The 21,031-nt window shown below is 40.2% G+C and overlaps 3 protein-coding genes across 7 annotated transcripts in view; 2 read left to right on the top strand and 1 right to left on the bottom strand.

Moving 5' to 3' along the window:
* Nucleotides 1-619: 619 nt before the first annotated feature.
* LOC127010010 (RNA-splicing ligase RtcB homolog) lies at nt 620-9,523 on the top strand. 2 transcript variants are annotated; one of them, XM_050883713.1, is made up of 11 exons: nt 620-791; nt 2,441-2,550; nt 3,508-3,703; nt 3,826-3,956; nt 4,457-4,583; nt 4,975-5,081; nt 5,522-5,681; nt 5,772-5,947; nt 6,209-6,343; nt 6,711-6,875; nt 8,848-9,523. In XM_050883713.1, exons 2-11 carry the CDS (start codon nt 2,455-2,457, stop codon nt 9,073-9,075), a joined length of 1,521 nt encoding a protein of 506 aa, XP_050739670.1. In that variant the 5' UTR covers nt 620-791; nt 2,441-2,454; the 3' UTR covers nt 9,076-9,523. The 2 variants fall into 2 exon arrangements, with proteins under 2 accessions (XP_050739670.1, XP_050739675.1); XM_050883718.1 differs by having other exon boundaries at nt 660-799.
* LOC127010018 (dual specificity protein phosphatase MPK-4-like) lies at nt 9,453-20,213 on the bottom strand. Of its 4 annotated transcripts, XM_050883750.1 has the most exons (10): nt 19,893-20,040; nt 18,067-18,195; nt 17,632-17,726; nt 15,737-15,868; nt 14,463-14,559; nt 14,045-14,131; nt 11,607-11,755; nt 10,900-11,002; nt 10,385-10,608; nt 9,453-9,683 (listed from the first exon to the last, which is right to left on the bottom strand). In XM_050883750.1, the coding sequence occupies exons 2-10, from the start codon at nt 18,108-18,110 to the stop codon at nt 9,604-9,606; spliced, it is 1,011 nt and encodes a 336-aa protein (XP_050739707.1). In that variant the 5' UTR covers nt 18,111-18,195; nt 19,893-20,040; the 3' UTR covers nt 9,453-9,603. The 4 variants fall into 4 exon arrangements, with proteins under 4 accessions (XP_050739707.1, XP_050739682.1, XP_050739698.1 ...); XM_050883725.1 differs by having other exon boundaries at nt 9,453-10,608; XM_050883741.1 differs by having other exon boundaries at nt 9,453-10,608; nt 15,761-15,868.
* LOC127009992 (serine-rich adhesin for platelets-like) overlaps nt 20,170-21,031 on the top strand; it is an 11,614-nt gene continuing 10,752 nt past the window's right edge. Inside the window, exon 1 of the mRNA XM_050883693.1 lies at nt 20,170-20,311. The gene's annotated coding sequence lies outside the window, so the exon portion shown is untranslated. The remainder of the gene's footprint in view (nt 20,312-21,031) is intronic.

Here is a 21,031-nt window from a genome sequence, read left to right as displayed (position 1 = left end):
GGTTGCTAATTTACACCCACAGAAAAGTGTTTGAAATCAGTTGTATCTCATGATGACTAATTATAGAGTAAGCTCTGTAATAGCTCAGAAAATTGACAAAAATAGCAGGCCATTTATTTAGCTAACTAACTTCGTTATCAGTAATTATACTTGTCTATATTGCATGGTTCGCCCTCAACTGCCATGCGGACTGATGGCTGGATGATTAAAATATTTGCCCATCCATGTAGATATCTGTGCTTCAAATCAAGAAAGTGGTTATCTCCTCAACACTTCTTGTCCTCAACCTCCACCACCATCTTCATTCCCACCCTGACCTTCACAACCTCCTCCCTGACCGGCCCCTATCTTTTAATTTCTTCTCGAGTAGGCTACACTTATACTAAAGGAGTTCATGTTCAAAATATTAGATCCTTAGGCACATAAACATCCCTAAAACACACTTCAAGAACACATAACAGACGCAACATGTTAGTCATTACCCTACGAACAACACTGAAACATTAAATACAGTAACTTAAGACATGCATATATCTGACATACCAAAGGAGTTTATGTTTAAAATAATGATACCGTTTTCTTCCAGTAGTAGTGACAGAAAACGGTGCGGCGGCGGGGGGGACTGTGGCGGCGCTGCGGCGTGGCGGACAGGCGGCGGCACAGCGACACGCGGCGGCAGCGGCACAGCAACACCCACGCCCTCACCCCAGCCCCGCCCACGCCCCCTGAGCCCCACCGCACACCCCGCCAGGCACAAGCAGGGTGACATTACAGCTGGTGGCCCCGTCCTGGTGAGTGTGTGAGTGTGTTTAACCTGCTTTAGTGTTTTAGCCTAATACGTATGTTTGTTTTGCTCTCTCTGACAAGGCATGTGAAGTGATGTCAAAGATGCATGTCCTATGTTACCGTATTTAATGTTCCCATGGTGCTCGTAGGGTCGTGACTAGCTTGTTAGGTCTATTATGTGATCTTGGGGCGCGTTTTATGGCTATTTATGTGCCTGAAGATATAATTACATTCACTAAGCCGTGGATATGATTGTGTTACTGAGGGATTTTTATCTTCATCTTTATACAATTCCGGTGCCCTGATCCCCCTGGAAATTAGTATTTATCCACGACTGCAACAAACTGGTGGTTGACAGTTCGGTAAATATCCACAAAGGCTCCCAACTCAGATGGCAGACAACAATTTTTTCCTGGTAAGCTTTGCTGTGTTTTTAGTTGATCTGCCAGCTGTTCCAGTCAGAAATCACTGGTATCTTGACTACCCTCCTTCATCCCCCTTGAAACTAATGATTTCCACAAAAAAGATTGCAAATTAGTAAGAAAAGATTCATTTATAAGAAATAAAATAATTTCATCCTCACAACATGTTGCAATGAGGGAGAAATAATCACTATGGCCTCACACTGCTGTGACTATGGTGTATTTACACACCAACACCATGACTTGGCCATCATATTCACTTGCACAGTGAAACTAATCTTAAAGCTTCATCAAAACTAACTGAACCTAACTTAACATACGGAGGGGGAATTCGCTCCTTTTACTTTCCCTTTATCTCAAGAAAGACTTGCAGAGGCTGACTACAATAAGTGAATTGATTTTTTATCGCTGAAATGAGCAATTTTCAATGGAAATGGATGCAAAGAAAGATGAATAATAAATACCTTGTCTTCTGATTCTTATTCATGAATTCAACAACCAACCCAGTGTTATAGTAGGATATCAATGTATTATTATTATTATTATTATTATTATTATTATTATTATTATTATTATTATTTAATATCACCACGAATTAGGCATACAATTGTCAATGGAAAAAACCCATGACAGATAGATCACGCCACCTTATAGGAATGTCGTCCATCAGTGTTTACCGTCTCAGTTTGTTTACAAAGCATTTCATCAAGCTTAGAGGTCACCTTGACGTACGTGACCAATTGTAACTTCGTTATTTTCCAATCGGTAACTCGTCACTCCTTCACGAGAGTCCGACTGACACATACCTGCAGTCTCTCTCGCTCAGATGCTCCTGTACATATAGGCTTAAGAATATATTCGCCTTAAGGAAGCTGAGTCTTAATCAACACCTTTAAATGCCCCCCGGTACACCGTTACACCATATGTAAAATCAGTTGATATAAGTAATCCTGCAGCTGTCTTGCTAGTTTCTCTTTGCTCTCCATACCTGGACATTACACTGAGTTATGTTAGACTCTGAAGGGTCAGTAAACGTTGCCTGTGCTACAGTGATATTTTTGTCTACATCAACATGTGTATAACAATGTATATCAGCACATTTTATAATCATTATCACATGAATACTTTTGTCTTATCCCTAAATTAATTCCTAAAAAAATCACTCTTAACAGCAATTTTTATTAGTATAGAATATTTTGTAATGCAGTAATATTTTTCTTACTACCTTTCAGAACAAGCGCCCAAGATGGTAGTGCGGCAGTATAACGAGGAGCTGAAGTTCCTGGAGCGTCTGTCTCCCAGTTGCTGGCGCATCAAGAAGGGCTTCCAACCCAACATGAACGTATGTAATGTTAGACAGCTTTGACCAAAGGCAAATTTTGGTTGGAAACTAGGCGTATGAGTTTATTATACTGAGTTGTATGTTCTCTAAGCTGTAATTAGTGATGACTTTGGTAACTTTAGAGCCTCTCTTAATCAACAATACCAGATGCCTCAGCTCGGTAAATATCAAGCTGTCACAGTTAAAGTATCTTTCTTTTTTATCTTTTTCCAATTTTTCATTATAATTTTTTTTGTATTATGCTTAACCCTTTCCTTGTGTGTAATGTGGACGTGACTATCCCCTCAGGCGCAGTCAGGCAGCCCAATGGGGGGTCTCTTTTAACCTCTGTATCTCAAAAACTATTCATCACAGTTAAAAACCAAAAACACCATTGGAAAGAGGAGGTCCAGATCTGTAGGAGTCGGTTATGCATGCCTCTCTCACAAACATACATGCATGTTCAGGGAGTGTGGAATGTTAACACTTACGTCCGTGCGTGCGGGATGATCAGCCACATTGAGAGAACTGCGGACATCTCTCCTTGAGACTGGCAAGGGAGTATTGCCAACTGCAATATTTACAACTGTTTGGTCAAAGAATCAGTCAGGTGATAGGTGAAGCTATGCAAAAATGCTGTTATATTGGGCAAGAACATCCACCAGTTACTCATCCGTAGATTTGCCACGCTGGGCTGATGTGATTTTCCACCAAATTTAGTGAAGAACCCACTCAATTGGCAATCCTGTGTTGTGAGAATTAGTGTTGGAACACTTTCATACGCGGGAGATTTGAGTGTGGGTGGAGCTCGCAGCGAGCGTTTAGCACCACCAGCAAATACGCCTAACGCTCGCTGCGAGCGTTTAGCAATGAAAGGGTTAATTCAGATGCATGTGAAGTCCCTATAGATTTTTCTTTGTAAAGGAATGAGTTAACTTGGAAGCTACCTAATAGGATTCTTATTTTCTTCATTGTAAGGTGGAAGGCATATTCTATGTCAATGACCACTTGGAGAAGCTGATGTTTGAGGAGCTGAGGAACGCTTGCCGGCCTGGGTCAATCGGGGGCTTCCTGCCAGGCATGAAGCAGATAGCCAATGTTGCAGCACTTCCTGGCATTGTGGGCAAATCTGTTGGCCTGCCAGATGTACACTCAGGCTATGGGTTTGCTATTGGTGAGTAATATTCATGAAGTTGTTACATTGAAATAAAAGTGCAGAGACAGCAATCTTTACATTTTTTTAGACTACATTTCTTGTGAAATGAAGCATCACTGAAAATGGTGATTTCCTCACAGGTAACATGGCAGCCTTTGATATGGACAACCCAAAAGCTGTCGTCTCTCCTGGTGGTGTTGGATTTGATATTAACTGTGGAGTTCGTTTGCTGAGGACCAACCTCACAGAGGGCGATGTCACTCCCATCAAGGTACTTTATGTGGATGGAGGTCAGGATGTGTCGTGACCTCTTGGTGCTGGTTCTGTTTGTTAGTTTCATCAAACTGTTTTTAGCATTTTAGTTTTTAAAGTTTTAGAATCCACTTTAATTTTGTATCTGAATTCTGTTAACCCTTTCCATCTGTGACGCAGACGTCGGCATCACAGTATGGAAAGGGTCAAGAGGAAATGGAAGAAGATTAATCCTCTTCTAAACCTCTCAATTCTCCTCTAAATTCCTCTTAATCCTTTTCCATTTCCTCTTAAGAGATTTAGAAGAGGATTAAGAGGAAATGGAAAAGGATTAAGAGGTTTAGAAGAGGACTAACCCTTTCCATACGGTGACGCTGTCGGACGCCGACGTCGGCGTTGCCGGAGTGAAGGGGTTAATGGAATAACTGTGGATGATTGTCATACTAAATATATATTACTTGTATATTGTTTTCCAAACCTCCACTGTCTGCTTCTAAAGTATTCATTTAAATTTTTCAGGAGCGCTTGGCTCAGTCAATGTTTGATCACATTCCTGTGGGAGTTGGCTCCAAGGGCATCATTCCCATGACGGCACGAGACCTGGAGGAGGCACTGGAAATGGGGATGGACTGGTCCCTCAGGGAAGGTATGTTATTGTAGCCTCAGCATACTCAGAACTTTTAACTGGACCTAATATTCATTGTTTCTTTTATAATACTGGGAGATTTAAATGGAAAAATTTTCTACTTTTTATTAATCATCTTTACTTCTATCTAGTTTACTTTAAAATTCATAATCTGCTTTGTTTATGCTCATGATATTATTTAATGGTGCCTCATGTACTGGAAAAGATGTGTTTTCTTATGTGACTTTGATTTGTGATTTTTCATGTCCCCTTTCTTTTTCATATTTTTGACACATTGCTTCCTTTTCTTGTATAATAGATTAGTAGCATATACTGTAGAGTATATACTGCGTAGCATAAACTTCTCCTCTTTAGAAATTAAGACCTCGTATACAATATTTTGCCATGGCAGGATACATCTGGGCTGAAGACAAGGAGCACTGTGAAGAGTATGGACGCATGGCCCAGGCTGATCCAGCCAAAGTTTCCATGAGGGCCAAGAAGAGAGGTCTTCCCCAAGTGAGTTATAAGTTTTTGTACTTTCTTGTTGAGCTTCATGCCTTGAAATTAATTTATAAAAGATATAGTAAGTTGATAGAATAACTCCCATATATTTTCTGTTGTAGACTTTGATGTGATAATAACTTTTACACAAATTTTAGATGCACTGTCAATAGAATAACTTGCATATCTTTTTTGCTCTCTCACCTCAAAGTGATCATAACATCAATACCAATCTTATATGCCATGTTCTTTCTGGTGCTTCTGTTTTAAATATCTGATCAAAGAATCTTACCTTTTCATTGTAAGAGAGGTTTGTGTATCACATGGACCAGTGGAAATAATGTGGTCAATGTCTTGAACAGTAATACATTAATTGCATCTCTATCTATAATGTTCTTGCATTCCAATTTATTATGTCTGAAAAATAACAATTATATATTTGATTACATCTTCAGTTGGGAACCCTGGGAGCTGGAAACCACTATGCAGAGATTCAAGTAGTGGATGAAATCTATGATAAATGGGCAGCCAGTAAGATGGGCATTGAAGAGAAGGGACAAGTGTGTGTGATGATCCACTCTGGCTCTCGGGGCTTTGGTCACCAGGTGGCTACAGGTGGGACGCTCCCCATGACACATTCATGGCAGTTGTTTGATGAGCTATATATTTTTGTTGATGTTCTTACTAAGTCCAAGATGATTTCAGATGCCCTTGTTGCTATGGAGAAGGCCATGAAGAGAGATGAAATTGAAACTAATGATCGGCAGCTTGCCTGTGCCAGGATCAAATCTGAAGAGGGCCAGAACTACCTGAAGTCCATGGCTGCGGCAGCCAACTTTGCCTGGGTCAACCGCTCCTCCATGACTTTCCTCAGTAGACAGGTAAGGTGGTGGGATGCTGTATCCACAACTGTTTTCATTCCATTCCTTTCCCTATCATCAACTCGCTTTGAATTAAATATTTTGTAGGTAGTTTTTACTTATTTAGATTTTCATTATGTCTGCTTATCTTGAGATGTAAAAATTTGTCCATAAGAATAAGACAAGCATGAAAATGAAAAGATTTAGCAGAAAGTGAATATTTGTTATATTTCCTTATACTACATGCAAGGTGTATACAAGAGCCTGATGATTTGGTTTCAGGCATTTGCAAAACAGTTCCAAATGAGCCCAGATGACTTGGACATGCACGTGATCTACGACGTCTCCCACAATATTGCCAAAATCGAGCAGCACTGGATTGAAGGAAAACTACGCACTCTTCTGGTCCATAGGAAAGTAAGTTATGAAGCTTTGTGCTGCTCATTTATATCATATTAAATGAACCATAAAGTATACTGACAACAGAATCAAACAAGCATTCTGCCTTCATATGTTAAGCTCAAGTTCTATATTCAAATGTAGCCAGCTTGTTACTGTAAGACTGACTGCCATTGGTTAGTCCTATCAACTTTGCCTATCCCTCTCAAACATCTTTCTTCCCCTTCTCTTCCCCCTAATCCAACCAATGTATAGATTTTTCAATCATATTTTCCTTTACAATTTTTATTTATTACTGCTAATATTTTTTTGTAAACATGGGTGAAGGAAATTGAATGATAATGACATGTCTGGTCTGGTATATTTAATATCACTGCTATCACAGGGTTCAACAAGAGCCTTCCCACCACACCACCCACTCATACCTGTGGATTATCAACTGACTGGGCAGCCTGTTTTGATCGGTGGCACGATGGGCACCTGTTCCTATGTGCTGACAGGAACTGAGCAAGGCATGACGGAGACCTTCGGCTCCACTTGTCACGGAGCGGTGAGTAGAATTGTTCTCTTGAGTTTTCTTGTTTGTGTCTCTTCTCCAGCCTCTGCTATTTCAGTTCAAATTTACACCATTATTAACTCTCCTTCTTTCTCCTCAGGGGTTAGAGTGGAAATAGGCTTTAATGATGATTTCATAATGAGAAAACGATATAGTCACAAAAGGGAAGTGTGCTAATTGAAATCTGCTGCTCAGTGCAAAAGTACAGTGGGTACGGTACAATGGCCTGCATGTACATGTTGACGAGGTAGTAATAATATACAGGTTATCCTCAAGTTATGACATATGTGACTTACGACTGCCCATGCCTATGACCAGGCCAATAATATTAGTAATACTTAGTTAAGTAACAAATTGACATTTCAAATATCATGTCGCAGGTAGAGCAGTGGTTTGTTACACAATGTTCCCATGCCTCCTACTCCCCTTACCCCGCCACTGTCTTCACGCCCCGCCCAGCCCAGCCGGGCTGGGGTAAGGCAGGAGGAGGAAGGGTGGATGGACTGGGCCAGTCCACCCACTCTTCCCTCTCAGTTGCATGTGGAACTCGTTACAAATACTAATCACGCTACAGTCGCTAGTCTCTGCTCTACCGATTTATAGGCCTACTGTATGCTGTACAAGCATACTGCTAGATCTAGCAGATGGCACTTGGCTAGCACATGAGCCGAGCAAGGGTGGAGAGTCTACCCTGTTATCTCCATTGGTTACAAGTCTCAGCTGCATTCAGTTCTGTTAGCCTGCACAACTCACTGCAGGTGGGGAGGTGAGCCAAACAAGACAGTTGATCAGCTGAATGCAACCAAAATTGCATTCCACAACAACAGCTCCCTCACAATATTCCCACAGCAGCTATAGGTGAATGTCAACTGGAAACAACAATCAGTGTTGAACGAAACAGTCACAGAAGGTTGGAAGATGCAACAGAGGTGACACTGGCCACTTATATAACAACATGTCCTTTGTTCACAAATTCTGCCTCCCTCCCAATTGGCTAATGGCACCATCTTGGCAAAATTTGGTAGTTCCATTGTGTAACGTTGCACAATATTGTGTGGCTAACAGGTCAACCAAGAGCAGTGCCGGAGGGAGACAAGCACTTAAGGACAGAGGTGGACTAGAGGGGAAGGGTAGGAGGCATGGGAATGCTGCTTTATCTGTGGCGGGACATTTGACCAATATTCATTTTATTTATAATGTGAATTTCGACTTACGACCTTCCTGTCGGAACCAAACCCCGTCATAAATTGAGGACTACCTGTATTTGTGATCATTAATACAAGATGGGATGCATATAATGAACTGGTAAAACTAGAGGTAAGGTAATATGGGACATAATAGTTAGGCAAGCATCATTGTGAGAAAGGAGAAGTGGTGGCATCACAGTTACTGGCCATCAGACCCACAGAATGCTTTGGGCTGATACTGTCTGGGTCATTTTTCCTTAAATATTAGGGTAAAACAACTATTTACATAACATTTATATTGTATTAGATATTGCAAGTTGAATAGTGATTTAAAGTAAACAGGATGATGTATGTCACGTAGTAATGGGTTTAAACTAAATAAATTCAGATTCAACAAGGTCATAGGCAAAAATTGGTTTACCAACAGAGTGGTGGATAAGTGGAACAGGCTTGGCAATCGTGTTGTGAGTGGCAATACGAGTCAAAAAAAAAAGATAAATCCATGGATTGTGATGTTAGGTGGGGTTAGGTTCACAGAAGCTGCCTTGTATAGGTCTACTGGCCTTTTGCAGACTCCTTATGTTATTATATACCAATTCTAATTTGCTATATATATAAGAAACTTAAACCTCTGCAGATTTTGGATATTGGTATCCATGGGGGTCCTGAGGACAATAACCTGCTGATGACAAGGGACAACTGTAATATATTCTCATTTCAAATTATTAAACTCTGAGTTTTTGTCATATATTTAATTCATTAATATCTTTTGTTTTCAGGGCCGGGCACTGTCCCGAGCAAAGTCTCGGCGAAATTTAGATTACGGCGATGTCTTGATGAAACTGCAAGAACAAGGAATCAGCATCCGAGTGGCTTCCCCAAAGCTGGTGATGGAAGAGGCTCCAGAGTCATATAAGAATGTCACTGATGTAGTAGACACTTGTCATGCAGCTGGTATTAGTAAGAAATGTATCAAATTGAGACCAATAGCTGTTATCAAAGGATAACTTTATCTCATATTAGTCACTTTAAAATATGAACTCATCAACTTTCCCATCATTATTCCAGGATAGCTTTTCTATCACAGAATAGCATGTAATATGCAGCTTTAATTTTTAATGATGGTTAAATTGTATGCCAAATATATAGAATAATATATATAAAAGGTAAAACTGTTTGCAAAGCAGTGTGCCGTTCATAGCCTTATGCCACATCTGGCACAGATCTGATGATGTGTCTTGGAGAACAATTTATACAATTTTATTTTCAGTGTTTTGTGAAAAGAATTAAGTAAAATAATATATTTCCCTTAACTGTCAGCAACCTTGGGATTCATGGAAATTATAAGCTTATGTTCAGCTTAGGATAAGAAGTATATGAAAAGTCCTAGTAAAGTTGTGTATTTACCAAACATAATATTTCACCTCCATATTTGCAATAAAAACAATAAGTGGTCTTAACATTTACCTGTGGAAAAGCAGAGAAGCAAACATAAAGGAACAAAAGAAAGTTTCCTTGAAACATTATAAACGTTATTAAAGCATACACCTGTCAAGCTTTGATGGAATGAAATAAAATGCTGGAGCAATCTTTGCTGCACACGAACACTGGCAACCTGAAAATAATAAGGAATCAGTGAGAGCCCAAGTAAGGAAGGAAATCTTAGCAGCACAATAAGTGCAAGACCCATCATATGAAAATTAAGTTAAGCTCATGAACCCCATCTAAAAATTAGGTTAATCTCATCAACTCAAAGCCTGCTGGGTTCACCTGATCATGACACTACTTGCCTAAACCTTCATCAGTGAGTCCCCTGCTAGCCTGGTTGTTGATGGCAACACTACACCCCAATGGTGCCTCACAAATGCACGCACATGCACACACACACAAAATAAAAAGCTGCTGCGTCCTATCTCTGATGCTTCCAGGAAATTCTGCTTGCCTCAACTCTTCCCGTGAGAATGGCAAGTCAATCACACATTAACAGCAACAGAGTGCTGGTCACTGAGATGAAAATGGATTATTTTATGCCATAAAAAAATTTAGACAACTTTTGTATGGTAATATCATACCTTTAAAACTCTTGACTATTGGGATTTTGGACTAGTGAAAAATGGCTTAAAGGACTTTTATGCAAAAGCATTCTTGCCTTGTGGAGGCATAATGCAAAGATGAACAATGCATGCAATGAAAATTCATATGCATATGCCATCTTGCAGAAAAAGCTTAAATCTTGCAAAATATGTAAATGCAAAACTTTAGTCCATGTGGAAACCAAAAATCTATGAAGCAAATTACATAACACCATTAACAAACCTTTACACCAGCTAAATGATCCAAGCTTGGCCTGACATTTTGGACAAAGGAGTTTCCCCTGTAAAGTCTGGGTAGTATCACCCATCCAGCTGATTGGGAAGGTGAATATTCCCTTATCACAGAGCGTGAGCTCTGCCTCTTTCTCTGTCCACTTGGCATCAGTCCACATGGGTGTTTTACTTGGGCAGTGAGGAATAATAGACTTAAGGCAGATCACAGATAACCTGGAACAAGGAAAGAAATTCATACTAAAAGTATGCATATAATGAAAAAAATCTACACTTTCTACAAATTTTGTTCCCCCATTTTTTCTCTTTTTCATGAATAAAATTACTGTCAGTAGAAACATGCACATCTCAAGCATTCACCCTAACTTAATGTGTGTAAAATAAAATTTGTTTAATGAAAACATGAATTAACTAATCTACCCATTTGTTTTCCCTACAATTCCACTCTTTCTAGAGAAAAAGTGAAGAGCAATTCACATTATCCTCTTATGATATTTCTATACACACCTGCAACTTCTGCATTTGTAAGCCACAGGACCACAATCCGAGGCAGTGTTAGGGTCTGGATGTGTGATATCCTGGAGTCTGTTGTCGGAGCCAAGGGAAGCACCTGCCGAGAGGTTGTACATTCATGCAAAAAGTATGATCGAGATCAAAGAACCCTTAAAGAGTAGCAGAAGCATGAAAACATCCTAGAAATGTCTAGGCACTGACAGAGAAAAGTTATTTGCTCTAAAACAATGGAAATGGCAATGTCAAGCATAATATGGGGGAGATAATTAGGGATATGAAAAAAAAAAAAAAAAAAAAAAAAAAATTACACTGAATTGTGATGGTCCGGAAAGGTCTGATTATGGTGGTGAGGAGAATGATTTGCTGAACTTGGAAGTTCCCAGTGTAAGTGCGAATGATGTAAAGAATGCTTTGAAATGAATGAGTAAGGGCAAAAGATGACCTAACTTTAGACTTTTAATAAGAGATGCAGGCAATTCAGTAAGTTGTCTGATAAAGAAATTGCATTCTTTTGTTTGTTGAAAAATGTAAGGGTAATGCAGGGTAGAGCTTATACTGAAAATGGGATGGCGATGATAAATGATTCTCCACTAGATTGCCGGGTATGATAATTTATACTGAGTATTTTTTCAGCTCTCATCATGGTACAAAGCATATCCCTGCACATTCATTTATGGTAGTACAGTAAAAGTCTTAAGTACCTTTTTTCACAGATCTGGCAGCAACTTGGAGTTTATAAAGCCGATACTGTTTATTATCCTCGATCAAGTCCCAGCCCATTGTTTGGTACAGTGCTAGCTGCTCAAGAAATCCTGGATTAGGTCCTATGCAATACCTTCTGCTTTTGACTCTGAAATGTTAGAAATTATATAGTGAAAGAAGATATTCAGTTAGATAATTAACACACTGGCATAAAGCTGTGACAATGCAATGAGCAACTTTCTACAACTGGCCTGTTGCCAGCATCAGCACTGGAATACTGTAATTTTTGGATAGAGGTGTGAAACAGCAAAAAGAATTAGAAATAAGGCAATGAGGAATTTAAAGAAAAAAACAAATAAGAATAAGACATAAAAAAGAAAGAAATGAATATGTGAAAATAAGGAGAGAAGAGGAAGCTAAATTTGTAAGAAGAATAGTTTTTAGTTGTAAGGAAGAACCAAAACTGTTTTATAAATTCGTAAATGGGAAGTCAAAAAGAAATGAAGGAGTGGAAAGGCTAAAATAAAAAAAGTTTTTTACGAATAGGACAAAGAAATTGCAGAAATATTAAATAAAAGAAGAGACCAACTTTGACTGGGGTCTTGAAAATTGTAATGAAGGGAAACTAAATTATGTAAAGATTGAGAAGGGGAACTGATGCAGCCGATGAAAACTTTAGATGGAAGGAAAGCTATGGGACCGGATGAAATCTCTGGTCAAGTGCTAAGAGTGTAGAAATGAATTATTGGAACCACTTTATGACAAAATAACATGCTCCATAAATACAGGAAAAGTGCCCTTAGAGTGGAAAGGAGAAAACATGTACTAATTTATAAAAGTGGAGATAAAACTGAACCACTAAATTATAGACCAGTCTCTTTGACAAGTGTAATGTGCAAGATTTGTGAAAGTATAATAAAAGAACAATGGGTCGATCATTTAGAAAAGGAAAACATGATAAATAAGGGACAGTTTGGATTTAGAAAAGGGAAATCGTGTGTCACCAACTTACTATGTTTCTACTCAAGAGCAAGAGAGAGAAGGATGGGCTGATTGTGTATATCTAGATTTGAAAAAAGCTTTCGACAAGGTTCCATACAAAAGGTTAATCTGGAAACTACGGAAATAGGGAGGAATGGACAGAAAGGTTATAGAGTGGATGAAGGATTACTTAACAGGAAGAGAAATGAGGATGGTGATTAGAGAAAAGAAATTAAATTGGAGGAGAGTAGAGAGTAGAGTTCCTCAAGGCTCAGTTCTGGCACCAATAATGGTAATAATATATATATATATATATATATATATATATATATATATATATATATATATATATATATATATATATATATATATATATATATATATATATATATATATATATATATATATATATATATATATATATATATATATATATATGATATGCCGATGGGTATAAAAAGTTATATGAGCCTTTTTGCAGACAATGCAAAGTTAATAAGGAAAGTGAAGACGGAAGAAGACTGTGAAGAACTGCAAAAAGACCTGGATAGAGTGTATAGATGGAGCCAGTTATGGGAGATGGAATTTAATGCAAACAAATGCCATGTTATGGAAATGGGAAAAAGTAAAAAAAAGACCGTGGAAAACATATAGGACGGGAGAAGAAAGCTTAATGGTAGTACATGAAGAAAAAGATTTGGGAGTAACAATGCAAGACACACTATCCCCAGAAAAGCACATAAACAAGTTATTTGGAAAACCTACAGGATGCTGCAAAATATAAGGGTCTCATTCCACTATATGGACAAAGAAATGATGAAGAAAATAATAACAACACTGATAAGACCAAAATTAGAACATGCTGCAGTTGTATGGTCACCTCACAAAAAGAAGGATATTAGAAAGTTGGCAAGGATACAGAGAATTGCAACTAAAATGGTCCCAGAACTCTCGAATATGACGTAGGTATGAAGACAGATTGAGGGAGATGGACTTGACGACACTGGAATAAAGAAGGGAGAGAGGAGATCTGATCACGTTATATAAGTTGGTAAATAAGTTTGATGAGGTGGATAGAGATGACCTCTTCTCAACTGCCAGAACACAGGGGCTGAGAGGACATGGAAAGAAACTTAATAAAGGAACCTGTTTGAGTGACTTGAAAAAGTATAGTTTTCCACATAGAACTACTATTAATACATGGAACAGCTTGCGGGAAGAGGGGGTGGAGGCGAGCAGTGTCCACCAAATGAAGGAAAGGCTAGATGAATGTAGATATGTAGACGGGACTATTAGAGCTCAGCTCGGGCCCGGTAGACTACAAATAGGTACATACACAATGATCCAAGAAAAACATTACAGAAAAATGAATGACTCGGAGAAGTTCTATGATGTGAATGTAATACTGAGTATGAATAAAGGAAAGTAAAATATTTTCACCACAACTTTTACCTACCTTTGCAGAGCTTCATCCAGAGAGAGTTTGTACTTTTTCATGAGGAAGCAAGTTACAAGTGTAGCACTTCTGGAAACTCCAAAATAGCTTCACATTGGGGAAAAAAAGAGAAGAGCATGAGATGACAGATTTTAGGATGCTTTAAATATATATATATATATATATATATATATATATATATATATATATATATATATATATATATATATATATATATATATATATATATATATATATATATATATATATATATATATATATATACAGTATACAGTAGATTTTAAAGATCCACATCATATCAATCTTTGTTTTCATTGTTTGATAATGTTAGGCATTAATAAGTATTTCGTCAGTTTTAATACTACCTGCGGAAATGAAAATACTGAGGTAATTTCATAACATAATTACAACCACTAACCAATGCACTAGAACATTTCCTTTCTCCTGTCCATCTTTTATGAAACTGACAGCATCCTCAAAGTGACTAAGTAGGTCTTCATGGGACATGTCATCAACTGAAAGGCCACTAAGTGTAAGCATTATATATATATATATATATATATATATATATATATATATATATATATATATATATATATATATATATATATATATATATATATATATATATATATATATATATATATATATATATATATATATATATATGGATGAACTAGTCTACTTATTTGTTTTCCCTAAAATTCTACACTTTCTACATTTACAGTGAAGAGCACTTCCTGACACACTTTCATGATATATCTGTACACACATGCAGCTTAATAATAATAGTTTTACAGTTTATAAATACCTAATATAAAAACCTGTGCTTTTGCATGGACATCATGTCTAGCCTAATTTATCTTTGCTCATTAACCTGAGAACGTCGGCAGACCCTTTTCAGGGCTTTCACGAGTCGTGGCTATGGTACGGTGGACCCTAAAAAGGGCTCACCATAAAACCCCTAATTCAAGCTAATTGTAGGCGGTGGTGGCATACAGCAACCCACTATACATGCCCTGGGTCATAGTGGTGGGTGAGTGATCTTGAGATGGGCTTTTTGTCATAGGTGGTGCTGTAAGGTCATGGCAGACTGAATTAGCTATCCACACAGTAATCACTTGTCAAATTCTCTAAAGTAGACAACAAGCGACTCTAGGCTAGATGCCATGCGTCACGAGACTGTTTATTTTGTAACAAACACCACCCAAAAAGAATGGAGTTTGAGTAAAAGTAAATATTTTTAACAGGTTTATGGTTATGAGAGGAGTACTCCGACACACGTTCTATGCTCTTTTTTTAGTCTCAAAATGCAGTGTAATTATGCCGTTTCTCAGCCGCTTCTCGGCTTTCCCATAGCTGAAGCCCACGGGTTAACATCTGCCTTCCCTACTTGCTGAAAGGATGCTTACATTTCCAAAAGACTTGACTCCAATCCTACATATCATTAATCTACAACCTGAAATTGCCTCATGAAACACTCTCCTTCCTAAGGTTTAGATATTATTTTTTCTTACACATGTGGTTGATTTTAAGTATGAGAATGCATTTCCATTAAACTAGTGTTATAGTACTATGTTTGGCATACAACAATACAATAAGTTATCCATGAATAGCACCATCATATAACCAGGTTTTCAAGTACTCTTAATTAACCTTTCTCAAGGATAATTATGATATTTTGCAACTTGCCATTGATGTACATGAAGTGCATGCCTTGAAGGGATGTGATGCTGGCGGGCAGTGGTTGGTTGTCCACCGTCAGGATGTGAGACACTCGGTAGCTTCTCAGTGTCGGGAAGTCGACAGCTGCCGTCAGGTTCCCTGTGGGAGTGTGACAGCAGTAATTTTATTGTTCTGAACACCAAACCTGTTGGTCAACTTAAGGAATGTTGGAGTGGAGATACTTTTACCTATTGATATGTCTCCTTTTGTCATTGAAGAGTCATGTGTTTTAAATGAGTCTAAGGTTTGGTGGGCTTCAAAACTTGAATCTTGAAACATTTACTAAGCTCCCTTAGCTACTTAGCTGGGGGAGAATGAATTCATGAAGAGAGTGTATGATGGAAAGATTGAGGGAGGGGGTGTCAGGGGAAGACCACCTGTGAAGTGGATCAATAGGGTGAGTGAGTATTGGAGAGAGTTGGAAATAGCAGGATTGAGTGTGCTGAGAGGGAGTGCCAGAACAAGGAGAGATGGAGACACCTGCCGCAGCCACCCCCTGGAGGGAAGTTCCCATGAGGGAGCAGGGCATCGGAGATATAAATAGATAGACTGAGCTCCCATGATGACAACAATTTCTCTGCCAAGGCTGCACAAGCTGAGACATATATTTTATTAATCATCATCTCATCGACACCTGCTCCTAGGAGCACCCACCAGGGGATGGCCACGGCAGAAGAATTTCCATCTCTCTCTATTCAGGCACTCCCTCTTTGCCTGCTCAAAGTTTCTCACTGATCTTTCCCCCCTCTCTCTAATGTACTCCTGTACCCTATCTCTCCATTTCACTGGAGGTCGTCCTCTAACATTCCCTCCCTCTATCTCACTCACATACACCCTCCTGGTCATCTTACTCTCCTCCATTCGCTCCATGTGACCAAACCACTTTAAAGTCTGTCGCTTCACTTCTTCCACCACTCCACACTTCTTTCCTTCACCCCCGTGACCCATTCCAAAACGCTCATACACCCTTTCATTACTCATTCCATCCATTTTACTCACACCACATGCACTCCTCAAATAACTCATTTCACTGTTATTACATTAAGCAGTTTTCCTCTCACACCATATATCTTTAACAAGTCCCACAATGACAGCCAATCAACTCTGTCATAAGCTTTTTCTAGATCCATGAAGGCAGCATATAGTTTTTTCCCCTTTTGCATCCTGAAGGAAAATATCCGATCCACACATCCCCCTCCCTTCCTGAACCCTCCTTGTTCTTCACTGATTTTCTCTTCTGTAAGTCTTTGCACTCTCTCTATTATGACTTTTCCATATACCTTTCCGTGTATACTCAGCAGACTTATACCTCTATAGCTCTCACACTCTCCTCTCCTGCCCTTCCCCTTGTAAACTGGGACAATGATGGCTTTTGTCCAGTCTGCTAGCATTCCCCCCAACCCCTCCCATGCCACTTCACATATCTTGACCATCCATTTAGTAACTACATCTCCACACTTTAACATTTCTGCTGTAATTCCATCAACTCCTGCTGCCTTTCCATTTTTTATCTTTTTATTTCTTGATTTACTTCTTCATATGTTATACTTCCTTCTTTATATACTTCTCCTCTACCTCTATTCAAAATTACTGCTGTTACAACCGCTGGACCTCCATCTTCAAAATTCATTAAGTTTTTGAAATATTCTCTCCAGCTCTCTTTCACAGCTTCCCCGTCTTTCAACATCTTTCCATTTTCATCCATAACTTCATTTATTTCACTTGGGGGAGATATTTTCTGCATTTCTTTTGTTCTTTACTTCTTTCCAACATGATTATGATATTTTAGTCTACATCCAAAGCATGCCCTACTTTTCTTTTACATATTATCTATTAGTGTAAGAAAATTAGTAAACACAAACCCAGGTAGAGGCCATCTTCTATCAAATCCAAACCGACAACATCTGGCAAGAGATCATCGTCCATCTTCTTAATAGTAGGACAACAAAGTTTGTAGCTGAAACATGAAAAAAGAACAAATAACGATGGTTTCAAGAAATGGAACACTACGACTTTGACTCAGTCATGAAAAAATACAAATTGGTATCTTCATTTAGGTAAAAATACTCTCTCTCTCTCTCTCTCTCTCTCTCTCTCTTCTCACATTAGTCACACTTAGTCCCAATGTCACACAAGAGAAAATCAAAATATTTAATAATTATAATTAATGAATCTAACCTTGAGGGAGAACAATATGGTGTTCAACAACAAGAAATTTTAGTTGATTAAATGTGGCACAAAGGAACACCTGAAGCAGTTCCACTACAAAGTGGACGATGAAGCACACACTCAGAGACCTGGGAATGTGGATGAGTGATGACGGCAAATTTGGGTCACACATTAGCCACACCACAAAAACAGCTCGACAGCTGAGTGGCTGGATCCTCTGCACCTTCCAGACCAGGCAACCTCAATATCTCCTCCCTCTGTGGAAGACCCAAGTTGTATCAAGGCAGGAATATGTTTGCCAGCTCTGGTCCCCACATAGAGTAAAGGACATCCAAGACCTTGAAGGGTGTTCACAAGGAGGCTGGTCAGGGACTCCCTCAACTACTGGGAGAGGCTAAAACACCTCAGGCTGTACTCTCTGCAGAGATGAAGAGAGCGCTACATCGCTATTTACGTCTGGAAAATCCTTGAGGGCATGGTACCAAATCCAACACAAAACGAGAAGGTCAACACCACCCAAGGTTTGGCAGGTCCTGCACAAGGACACTGAACTGCCACTCTCAGAGGATCCAGACAATACAGGCAGAAAGCTTCATCTGTGCTGGACCTAGACTGTTCAACTGTCTGCCAAGGGATGTCAGAGACATGACAGGTGTCAGCACAGAAACTTTCAAGATGAGGCTGGACAAATTTTTTTAGTAAGCCTGCAGCTGGCGGCACGATGCACTACATATTGAGGTGTGACCCAACTGTAAGAGAACTGATTAACAAGAATCATGACAAGTTCAAATTAGAATGGGGATTATACACTGTGAGAGACAGATACCATGCAATTATATGCTATCACTGTCAGAGATATGGCCATCTTGAGGCCAACTGTACTGCCAAGACCAATGGAGACGCCCCAAATTGTTTCAAATGCGCTGGCAATCATAAATCACAGGAGTGCACCATGGCTGAGAAAAAATGTATAAATTGTGTGAGGTACAAGAAGCCTGAAATCAACCACTCAGCTAATGACCAGTGTTGTGTAGTTCTCCAGACTGAAATTGAGAGAATTCGTAACATGACCGATCATGGCTATAAATCAATGTCTGTACTCAAAGATAAATTGTGTGTGATGAATGTTCAGTGTGTGGGAATTAATCATTGGATATTTAATTGTGATACTATAATGAAAATATCAGACATGAAAACTGTATATACTAATGGTTATATGTGATATTATTCGTGAAAGAAATTAAGACACTCACTCACTCACTACGATGTTTGAGAACAAGTGCATCAAAGACTATTATTGAGGCTAACGTTGTAATTGTTGACGGCCCTCGAGAGCGCTGCATCAGCGGTGGAGCAGGGCCTGAAACCTCATCAACGGGAAACAATAACGGTAAATTCCTGGCAAAGATACCAGATGAGCCTCCAGTCCCACACGGCCAAACTTCAAGAGGAGCAGCGTCCAACTCCATCATCGACCAGCTGCAATACTTGAAGATGGAGTAGAGGTGTGGAGGTGGTGGGTTCCCAGACTTGCCGTGGTGATGACACCTAATTCTACGACAACTACAAGTACAACCACAACTAATGTCACCTCTTAATAAGGGTGGGGGCTTTGATTTGCCTCTTGACACTCATTATTTTAATCAAACTAGATCCCACACCACCTAATGGGGAAGGTTTCTGCCCCCCTCGACCCCCCCAACTCAGCCATTTCAGTACAAAGTGGTTGTAAAGAATGATGAAGAGTATGCGGTGTGCCAGACAAGTGTCATCCCCCGCAGTGTGACGGGTGTGACGCTGGACAAGTATCCAGCCTGGGGGTCGTGGGTGCCGTGGCTCCAGGGCCTGCCCAGCCCCCAAACACTGAGGAACAACATCGCCTCACTCAACCATCGTCAGTGGCAGACACACGGGCCTAACCAATCAATCCATGCGCCGCCGGGCCGCCCTTCACCTCAGGTTGGACGTCGCGGAGAGCATCGCCGCCCCGGCCTCCTGCAGCAGGGTGTCCGGCAGGGTGTGGCGGCCGCCTAGCAGCACCCCATCACCGGGCCAGGCTGGGAGGGGCGGTGAGTTGAGTTGAGTTGTCGGTCGGGAGTCTTGCCTTTGTAACGGCACTGCCTGTCCCTTTTTGATTTAGCCTCCCTGACGGCCCCGCACGGCTGGTCTTGGTCTTGGCGGGGATGCTGCTGCTGGAGGGTGGAGGCTGAGGGGAAGGCGGAGGACGCGAACACCCGCCCGCCGCCAGACCCAGACCAGACACAACAACGGCTGACGGCTGCCCCGACGCCCCGCCCCGCCCCGCCCTGTGCGTCCCCCTCCTCGCGGCGCCCCGACGCCCTCACCCCCAGAGGCTGCCACCTGACACAGCTGGTAAGTGCATCGGATAATACTGAAGGGAGGGTGGCCACCTCTTGCGAATTTAATGCTTACAATATGGATTCTTTTTTGGTCTCTGAATGCAGTGCAGTAAACGGGGGGGGGGGGGGCGAAGTCATCCCTTTAGAGGGTCGTGGGGAACGAAGCCCTTCCGTTAAGGGGGTCGAGGGCGGCGAAGCACTCCCCCCCCAGTTAGATAGGTTCTGCCATGTTAAGTTAGGTTAGGTTAATTTAAATTTATTGGGCATGTGATGTGGGCCAGCAGAAATATGCAGCACGGGACAGGACAGGGTGGCAGTGGGGGTGGGTCCACTATGCTGGCCAGTGGTAACGGGTGGCATTGAAAAGTCAATCAAATGATGTCCAGTTCATCGACGTAGATTACTAAGGTATTTACAGAGGGAGGGCTGACGTGCCACACCTCAGCAAGGCCACAAATTTCAAACTGTTGGGGACCAACTGAAATCCCCGGGGTGTTTTTCCAGAAGTACACCCATCTCACAGCGAAGGACAACTTGGTGCTATATGAAAATACTTCGTGCACGTACAACACTCTGCCATATTGCTTTGGTGTCAATAATCACTTGTTCAAGAGATTTTAATTTCTTAAAATATGGTCTGGGGGGCATATATTGAGGGAGTTTCTTCTGTACTTCATTTTGGCAACAGAGCCCAGTTCAGGTTAAGTTAGAATTAATTAAATATTTCCTTGAA

The sequence above is a fragment of the Eriocheir sinensis genome, chromosome 4 (assembly GCF_024679095.1).
Source record: "Eriocheir sinensis breed Jianghai 21 chromosome 4, ASM2467909v1, whole genome shotgun sequence".
In the NCBI taxonomy this organism is placed as follows: Eukaryota; Metazoa; Arthropoda; class Malacostraca; order Decapoda; family Varunidae; genus Eriocheir; species Eriocheir sinensis.
The sequence above is the reverse complement of the archived record's forward strand: the minus strand, read 5'-3'. Positions and strand labels throughout refer to the sequence as shown.